This window comes from Theobroma cacao, chromosome 6, assembly GCF_000208745.1.
Source record: "Theobroma cacao cultivar B97-61/B2 chromosome 6, Criollo_cocoa_genome_V2, whole genome shotgun sequence".
NCBI classification, from domain to species: Eukaryota; Viridiplantae; Streptophyta; class Magnoliopsida; order Malvales; family Malvaceae; genus Theobroma; species Theobroma cacao.
The window spans coordinates 18,278,798-18,289,225 of record NC_030855.1 but is presented as its reverse complement, the minus strand read 5'-3'; the positions used below and the strand labels follow the sequence as shown (position 1 = coordinate 18,289,225).

The following is a 10,428-nucleotide window of genomic DNA, read 5'->3' as shown; positions in this document are numbered from 1 at the left end:
AAAATAAAATTTAAAATTATTTTTATTGAGNTAATTGTTTCTTATACATGAGAAGTTTTTTATATTTACTTATAAGTATGGCATCATATATAATATAGAAGAAGTGGCACTCTCTTGTCTCCCATATAATATATTTTTTTAATTTAATTTCAATTTCAAAATTTTTATTAAAAATATTTTTAATATTTATTTTTAATTTTATTTAATTTTTTTATTATATTTATATATATACTCTATACATGATAGTGTAACACATAGATAAAAATAAAAATAAAATAGTTAATACGAAATGAATTTAATACTTCTTAGTCGAAGAAATAAAAATAGAAATAAAGCCGTTTTTCAATCAAACTTGCATATAATTATGTATAATGAAAATTTGTACAAAAAAGGATAGTATCATAGTGAATTTAACAATAAATAAAGTAGTCTGAGTTGGACATGAGTACCATAATTTATCTTGTGATTAATAAATTAACCCATGTGTCAAAAACAACAAAGATTTTTTTACCATGTCCCATGGCTTTAGTGGTTAAGTATTTCGTGATTATAAATTAAACGTCTACTTATATATATATATATATATATATGTGTGTGTGTATATATATGTATATATATTTATATGTATAAAACATCTATTCACATATGTATGTATCCATTTAAATATTGAATTTCATACTAATACAATGATGTAGAGCCCAATCTAGCTTGGACTGGGCTTGGACTAAGATAACGAAAAGTACGAAGTTAATTAGATAACATATAATTTGAAGTCTTGCTTTTTAAGTAAAAAATTATATTTTAATTAATAAATCAAATGCTGAAGTGTTACTACGCAATCTAATGTATGAATTTTTTTTTTTTAGAATTAAAGAAAAGAGGATTTAAATTCTACTCTTTAAATAGAAAAATTATATACCAATTAATGAATCAAATATTAAATTGCACAATCCAATGTGTGACATACATGTTGAGAGGTTGACGCATGAAGTTACATTTAGGCGAAAATGATGTGAGTTGATCACCATTGATAACTCCAATTGTACATCTAAAACTTATTTTTCATATGTGAATAACTTTTTTGCACTGGATAAAATCTTGCAGTAGTGTTTTTTTAGTGATTTTCATACTTCCTCTCTTGTCCCTTCGAGGGCACCTCTTAGAATGGACACAAACCAGTGTATTGATAAGCGAAGAGACTAAATCAGCATTTCATTCACGAAACTCAATCTAATTATACATAGCTTACAAGCAAACTCTAAGAGGCCTGCATACCTAATGTGGTGAATTTTGGGCAGACAAACAGATAACAAATTCACCAAGCACAATGTTTCTTGCCACACTGCAGTCATTCCTGCATTCTGCAATGGAGTTTTCTTATTCTTTGCGGCAACATGCGGTCTCCGCTGGGCCAGCTTGTCTTGCCAGCTGAAAATTTGGATAATCATAATTGGGAAAATTAGTAGGAGTTAAAATTTAGCTGGCAACTTAAATACAATTTCTTTTACTTGAGGCGGAAAAAGAGAAATAAGGCACCTGAAAATAAGCTTCAAGCTTCCTTTTCAACGTTGCATATTCTCTCTTCAGTTGTTGGAAAGCCCTCGTGCATCTGCTTGCAATCATGCACATATTATAAGACTCCTACTTTTAAAGTATATGTAGCTTTATATATATTTTACCTCTTTGCATTTGAAGTTGTTTTATACTTTGATTTATAAATACTCAAGCAGGAAGCTTAATTTTCATGAAGGCCCAAACTTGAACTGGGCTGTTGATTTATATTGGATAGATTGGGATGAGAAGAAATGTTCAAGGGGGGCAGAATGGATTACCCTTCACCATTTCCAGACTTGCAATATTCCCTAAACAGTGTGCACTCAGCTTTCACCTTTTTGGCTCCAATGCTGCAACCAATCAAAAAGAATGAAAGACATAACTGGTTGTGTTAAAGCCAGCATAGAATATACTAGATGTTACCCATAATAAGTCTTATTATACAGGATTGTGACTCTTTTTCACATACTTCATTTTCCTTTTCATAAAATAAAAAAAATAATTATATATAGTTAAATGTAATTACCTTGAACTGCTTCCTTTAAACTGATGCATTAAGCCATCCAACTTATTAAAATCAAAAGGCTTCCTCTCCCTGAAGAGCACAGCAAGCAAAAAAAATTAATTACTACTAAGAAATAATCATCTGTGTCTTCATTATGCTCACATTTTATTGTTACAATATTAAGTAGTAGAAACTTGAACTTACAGTGCCTGCTCTAAGTTGAGGATTATTCTGGCTGAATCGCGGTAGTATAAGATGACAACTTCTTCCACGAAATTTGGGTTTGCATCATCCTGGAGTTCCTCCAACTGGATGAATTGCTCATCAAGATATCCCTGCAACGATCAAATACTTTGTTTCACTATAGCTACAGAAATAACTCTGAAGATGCAGCAAATATATAGGAATTTACATGTGCATGCAGACGCATCTCTTTATTTTAGTGGAGTGTGGTGGAATCAGAAGATTTAACTCAGATTACCTTAATCGAAACTTGCAGGTGAATTTTGCAAAAGCATTTCCAGGTGAATTTTTTCTACCCTCTGGGAAACAGTACTGAAGTAAATGTGTGCTTCTTTTGCATTCATTGGTCATTTGATGGGATCATGAATATTGCTTTTGAAAACTTTTCTATGTGCGTGTGATGCTTATTGTATTTGCAATTGTTAAGGAGGAAAACTAACCTGATCAAAGAGGGATTGCCTCATGATTGCAAGCTGCCTGCGCATGGGGTTTCTCTCCATTCAGAAAGCAGGTGAAAAAGAAGAGCAGAAGAGGGGGGAAAGAATTAGGGAGGAAAAAACTTGGGAGGAGGTTTTAGTGATAATGCAATAGAAAGGGCCAAGAAGAGGTTTATATAGGAGAGAAATCCATTCACCCGCCCAGCCAAAAAAAAAAAAAAGTTAAAAAGGTGCAACAACTCAGGAATAGTGGAAGGACAAAAGAGTGCAGGAAATGTATGTGGACATAAGTTGATTTGATGGAGCTAGAAAATGGAGATTTTAGGATCTTTGCAATGTGGGTTTCATTATGATTGGGGCCTGCTATTCTGATTCTGTTCTAAAAAGAAAATATCACATTTGTTAGTCGATTTTTTTATAAAATCAACTGTTGAACCATCAATTAAAAAGGAAAAAAATGCTTTCAGATTCTTTAATACCCCCAACCTAATTCTCAGTCACATAGATGTCAGCCTTTCATGTGCTTTATTTATACATCCCCAGTGATTCTGTGAAAACCAATAATAACAGTGACGAGCTATACATGCATATCTTTAAGGTAACAAAAGATTAATAAGCCCAGGACTACCATACCATTCATTTTGTGGATAGGCTTGGGTGTATGTATTTTTGCATGAAAGGAGATGTGAAATACAGGTTTCCAAATGATTGAAAATGCATATTGTTTCCATGATTCTTCTCATTGTTGGAGATACTATATAGTATGTCTAGATCATTTGATGAGATGTGAGTTTAACCTATCAATTTCTTTATTCATTTCAGTTTATTATCATTCAATATTATGTTGACAAGTTTGTATATATCATTTTTTCCATCTAAAAGATGTTAGATTTTTTTCTTTTTTTCCCCTTTTAATAAGTTTTGCAAACCAATGTGCTATCTCTTATGGTTTACAAGATATATACTAAAGAGTTCTTTTTTTAAATGGGCTCCATACATAAGGTGTTTCTAACAATAGACCTCTTTATAATTTTAACTGTTTTTAGTTAAGAGAATTAAAATTTGAACAAAATTATACTTAATGAAATCGATTCATTTATTTGGCTCCTCGCCTCAACCCAAAACCTATTAACGGGTCAAGTATGTTTAGGTCTGCGCCTTAAGTCGACTCATATTCTTTGACATTTTCTTGCCGTACTATTCATCTCTAAAGTATTCATTACTAGAAAGAAAAACGTTTAAGCATTTTGAGCATTTTAGAGTAATTTTTGATACACGAAGAAAACCTGTGAGCATTTGGAGCATTTTTAAGCATTTTGGAGTGATTTTTTATATATGAAGAAAAAATTTTGAACATTTTGAGCATTATTTGTCAAGTAGGCATATTCGTTAATTATGTTGTTAAATAGAATATGGTGTATCGTTTGAAGTTATTGATCTTATTAAATGAAATACAGTAGTTTTTGTGATTTTTGAAAATTATGTGACTAGTTTTTAGGTATTACGTGACTGATTTTAGATATTACGTGACTGACTTTGGGTATTGCGTGACTAGTTTTTAATAAAGCATTGCGTGACTAGTTTTTGATAAGGTATTGCGTGACTAGTTGATAGGCATTACATGACTAGTTGATAAGACATTATGTGACTAGTTAATAAGGCATTGTGTGACATAGGCATTACTTAAAAATCAGTCATGTAATGCCTAAAAACTAGTCACGTAATACCTAAAACCAATCATGTAATGCCTAAAATCAATCACATAGTGATTAAGTCACGTAATGCCTAAAAATCAGTCTCACAAAATTTAAAAACCAATGTAATCAATTTCAACTCTTTAACTTTGGGGTTCTATGAATACACTAATAAACTCATAAACTCAAGAACATAAAACATATATATATATTTTTTTGCTAAGTTATAAAATTGTGCATATAATAAAATATAGGTTACAAAACTCCATAACCCTCCAAAGGAAAACAAAATAAATCCCTATCAAGAGGGCCTTGCTCACTCCCCTTATGCAAAACAAAATATACTCCATTTACAAATAGTCCTTGAACAATTTCAATTCAAAATCTTGTAAAAAAAATCAAAATCTCCAACAAACATGCTTAACAATCATCTCAATTTCAGACACAATAAAACCGTGAACCACCATAAAACCCATTAAACATACTTTAACTATTTTTTCTCCTTGAGCTCATCATCTTAACCAATCTAATCCAACTCATCAACATAAGCATTTCCATTGCAGCACACGTTTCGAAGCAAGTCATCACCAGAAAACATCAAATTATCAAATTCATCATGTTGCTTGCAATCACCATAGAAGAGCAAAATCGTTATTCATCGTCCTTGAAAACCCCAAGATCCACCATCTAAAAAAAAAAATAAAATAAGAAAAAGTTTGATCTCATCTCTGGATGGCGAGATAGACAATATTTGACCAGAGAGAGAAATCAAAATTTAATTTTAAAATTTTTGTATAGCTAGCGGGATAGAGAAAACTGAAATCATTTTAACTTGTCTGAAATTGTTTAAAGTATATTGTTGTCAACTCATGTAAAAAATTGACTAAAAATAGTTAAAATTATAAAAAAATAATATTTTTGAATTGAACTTATGAAAAAGGTTATTTCTCACAATTTCCTCTATACTAAAATTGGACTTCACATGAGAATATGTTTCCTATTCATAAATTCAATGAAACTACCCATCATTCTCACTCAAATGCACTTGCATCAAATTGATAAATTGCTACTAATACCAAAGGAAAATATAGTTAGCATAATGAAGAAGCTGAAATTGAATGCACTAAATATTCTTTCCTCTAGGGGTATTATTGTTTTGCTGCTTTTCACTAAGGTGAAGAATGTGCAAAAGTCTAGACAATGATTTTCCAAAAGAGCCGCCAAAGAGCAATAAAAGGCCAAAACAAGTGATTAGCATATGCCATCTTGAGCTTCCTTTTGTGTATGCTTTGGCCACAAATTGGCAACAAAAACAGATTTGAGTGGGCATCAACAAGACAAAGAATTTATACTGAATAATATATTAAGGCTAAACTATTAATTAGTTAACAAAGTATAATCAGGCTAAAGCCGAAGTTTGGATTTTTCCAATGTTGCTCAAACTCTATCATCACGTTACATTATGGTTTGATACTTGGTAGGAAGATTATTATAGGAAAATATCTTGCTTACTTTACCATGCTAATTACATTCAATCACTTTACTTGGTTTCAGAATAGCAAGATTGGTAGAAAATGGAAAGACGGAAAGCCAGCGTAACAAATCCAAAAGCGGGGACAGCAGACTTGAGTTGTTCGATTCTAAGCAGAAGATCATGTACGGACGACCTATTTTTTACCATTAAGTTTCTAATCAATTTCTAATCAATCGTAAATTCTCCAAATTCTCTTATTATAAAAAGAAAAGAAAATAATCCTGCTATGCAACTCCTTCTCCTAAATGACAACAAACTAAGAATTGGGGTGGAGCCAGTCATTGCAATACCTAATTGATGATATACACACACAATCCATCAAGGTAACATCTATTCTTCTTCTTTGTTTTTAATAAACAAATAGATTTTTGTTTTCTTAATTTACCATCTTAATATATTAAAAATATGTGTGTGTATACATAATATAATCATTATAAATTTTAAAATTATCAATTTGATGTACGATTATTTAAAATTTTAATTCGACCACAAACACATTATCTCTTGTTTTGAAATCTTTTGATTACGTACTAAAAGCTAATGGGTTGTTTATAATAAATCTTTATTGACAAAAATTTAAAAATACAAATATTTGAATGTTTAATTTATTAATTAGTATATATATATTTATTTAAAAAATAAAATTCAAATCATATTTTTTAAATTAAAAAAATTAAAAATGCCAATGAAGCGTGCAAAAGGCTATAATATGCCAAATTGTTGCGACAGATTCATTGCCTGCCGTAAAACAAAGAAGGGAATCTCAAATAGATCCAACATTGATTTGATGTGAACACTGGTCATTGCTGCCATTCAATGAACCCAATTAAATATTTGGACTACTTTTTTCTTCAGCTGAGATACTCCACTGCAAAAGTCAGCCCTCCTTCCCCACGGCTCTTTCACAAATTTTCAGGGCTTCACAGATATCTAGGCATCTCATGTAATTTCACTGCCCACGTGTCAGATACGACAAATGATTATTTAAAGACGTTAAATCTTTAAATTATTTAAATAATTCTTTATTTTTTATTATATTTAAATAATAAATTTTTATTAATAATAAATAAATAATTATTAAATAAAATGTTATAATTAATAATTATTTATTTATTTTTAATTCAAACAATATGTATTATTTTTATATCACTTGACATTGACATGATATATTAATAATAATAATAATAATAATAATCATATGAAGTATTGATAAAATATAATTATGTGATTTTATGATAATTTCATTTTTCTATATTAATGACATATCAATATCACATGAATGTAAAAATAACTTTTAAGATAATTTTTTATTATTATTGTGATTATGAAATAAATCATTTCGAGTAATTAATTAGAATAATGACATCCTGTATGGTTTGGAATAAGCTGTCATTAGTCATTAAGGAGATGCACAAAATGAAAAGAGTTGATATGATGATGAAAACTGAAGATTCTAAGTGGTGTAAAATGTGAATGACATTTAATGTGGGAAAAAGGTTTAAAGTGTAAACCAATGATTTAAGTATGCTTTTGAAGATCGGATAGAGAATTTAAATATGCTATATCTTAATTTAATTGGGCAACCTATAGCTAGGGAAGAAGGATTCTCTTATAGTATCAGCATAAAAAGTGCTTAATAGTGACGAAACCATAAAAAGAAGGTACCCTACAACCAGAAAGGCCATAGGCTGCAGATTTCTTAAGCTACATAGGATCATATCATAGCATTCTGCTATAATTACTAGCTTTATTTTTGTTGCAAATTATACTTGTTTCAATGAAGAAATTTTATGAGTTTTGTTATAATGGCGAGATTTGATGGGTGGAGAATAACAATATGAGGGTACATCAACAAGAAGAGAATAAGATTGAGTTTCTAAAAAAGGAAAATAAATCATCAATAAAGACACAGAAATCCCAACAATGATTGACGCAAAAGAACTTTTATATACTCTCCATGCAGTGGTCCTTATCATGTCTTTCTCCCTGCTTGCAAAATCGAGCAACATGTAGAAAGAAGGAGGGAAGAATTGTTTGGGAAGAGATTATGCCTTTATTCCTCTACCTCCCCCACAAGTGAGAAGAGAAAATATTTTACACTACTACCCTCCCCTCTCCCCACTCTCTTTCATGTTTTTCTTTTGGAAATGTGTGGTCACATCTACTCCTTTGTTAAAGGAGTTAAAAGCTGTAAGGGGGTGTTGGTGGAGTGGGATCAGAATATGATTTTGTGTTTTTTTTTCTGGGCATCAATTTTGATTCTATTTCCTATCACTATCTCCTATGTTGATAAGAACCCCACCCTGGACACTGATCAAATCCCAAGCTGCTACTATGAAGTTTGATTGCTTGTGTATCAAAGTTCTTTCTCCTCAAACTAAAAAAAGAAAAAAAGTTGCATCAGCAAACCACCAATTACAGTTTAGTTTGGTCTGGTTGTTGCTTTTTCCAGCCAAAGCATTGAGGACTAAGATTTATATTCTATTAGGCTATGGAGTTATTTTAGAATTCATTAAATGTTAGTTATAACTTAGTGCCTAAAGTATTTTGATGGTTGTATTAAAAATCTGACATAAGGGAGAGGATTTCCACCATTGTACAGTGCAACTCCAAGTTGCTTTAGTCGAGTTCGGTTCTAGGCTTATGTTCATGCATTATATTTCAAATTTTTGAATGCTCAAATCTGGTTTTTCTTTTTCTTTTGCTGATACAAGAGCAGAGTATTAAGGCTCCAAGTTTGATTTCTACTTGAATCCAATCTAAACCACTATATTTTCCATGTTGTTTTATACAATAATAATTGTTGTAACTATCAACATATTTTAATCATGAATGACTAATAACTTGCCTGAACTGACCCTTTACCAAGATCTTTATGAAAACATAAACAAACATGTCATCTTTTACTTATTCCTTTTCTAGAAGATATTTATTTATTCTATTTCTATTACTAACAAGAAGGACAAAGATTGAAAAAAAAATATAAAAATTTTGACAATACTGGTACCCAAGGGCAAGAGACCATTCTAATTATATGAGAATCTTGAAAGACCAGAATTCTTCTGGTAAATTATATTGACCCAAAATACCTTATGGCTTTGCATGAAGGAAGGTATGGGAAAAAGTCACTTCTAGATGTGCCTTGTCTGAAACAATCTATCAACAGCAAATTCAGATCCAGACAGTTTTCCATGCTGATACAAGAAAAAATATTTTTATGTCCACATTGTCACAGATATAATCTGATAATAGTTTATCAGTTATGGTCGAGACATAACTTAATATTAGCCACACTTTACTTCCAAAAGAGAGCCTTTCTAGAGCTATGTACTTGTGAAGGGAAAATTTCTTCTTATGAATTAGCTGAAAACCCACCAAAGCTCCTATATTATTTTGCATGAAGGTAAACAAAAAGGGGCTAATTGTTTCTTTTGCCTTTTGTTTTGTTTTCATTTTGTTGAATAATTAAGTTCACTTTTGAGTGAACCCAGGGATTGATATAAGATTGACACACACAACACATACACACACCCACGTGCGCACACACACACAACGCACACCAAGGCAAAACCAAGGATTGATCTCAAATTGACACACACAATACACACACTCACACATGCGCGCGTGCACACACACACATGCAACACACACCAAGGCGAAACCAATGATTGATCTCGGATTGACACTCACACATGCGTGCGTGCACACATACACACGCAATGCACACCAAGGTAAAACCAAAGATTGATATCGGATTGGCATACACAATACACACACTCACACATGTGTGCGTGCACACATACAACAAATACATATACACACAACACATGCACACGACACAACATATACATACTAGAGTGAAACTAGGGATTAATCTTGAATTAACACACCCAACACATACATATGCACACATGTGCTCACACACATACATACATATATACATACATACATACATACATACATATATACATACATATAGATACAACAACACGCTCACACACACAATCCTTACATACACACACAACAACACACACGCACATATGCATGTGCACACACGCAACATACACCAAAGTGAGGCTAAGGATTGATCTCGGATTAACACACATATGCGCACACGCATGCACACGCACACAAAATGCATACATACATGCACACGCATACAACACATACACGCGTGTGTGAACACATATATACACATAACACATGCAATTGCACAAACACAACATACAAACCAACTAACCAAAAGATTTAATAGCTAAGTTGTAGTTGGTAGCCATGCCTTAAGGTCAAAATTGTTAGAAAAATAATGTATTCCATAATATTTAAACATTTCACATTGTTGAGGTACATAAAGATGTGAGTACTTTAAATAAACAAACTCATTATGAGCTTATTACAAGGAAGGAAAAAAGAGTGAGCTCACACGCACACAAGATTAGACTAGATCTTGAGAAAATTTAG

At 31.5% G+C, this 10,428-nt stretch overlaps 1 protein-coding gene across 1 annotated transcript; it reads right to left on the bottom strand.

Annotated features, from left to right (window-relative positions):
* LOC18596020 (histidine-containing phosphotransfer protein 4) lies at positions 1,182–2,886 on the bottom strand. Its single transcript, XM_007024244.2, has 6 exons — positions 2,743–2,886; positions 2,264–2,394; positions 2,081–2,149; positions 1,833–1,904; positions 1,537–1,609; positions 1,182–1,428 (listed from the first exon to the last, which is right to left on the bottom strand). Exons 1-6 carry the CDS (start codon positions 2,800–2,802, stop codon positions 1,378–1,380), a joined length of 456 nt encoding a protein of 151 aa, XP_007024306.2. The 5' UTR covers positions 2,803–2,886; the 3' UTR covers positions 1,182–1,377.

Bases quoted from the DNA above. Each gene is read 5' to 3' on its own strand.
- LOC18596020 (XM_007024244.2), bottom strand. From the start codon at position 2,802: ATGGAGAGAAACCCCATGCGCAGGCAGCTTGCAATCATGAGGCAATCC. The intron at 2,395-2,742 runs GTTAGTTTTCCT...TGATCGTTGCAG, and splicing joins GGCAATCCCTCTTTGATCAG to GGATATCTTGATGAGCAATT. The intron at 2,150-2,263 runs GTAAGTTCAAGT...TGTGCTCTTCAG, and splicing joins CTCAACTTAGAGCAGGCACT to GGAGAGGAAGCCTTTTGATT.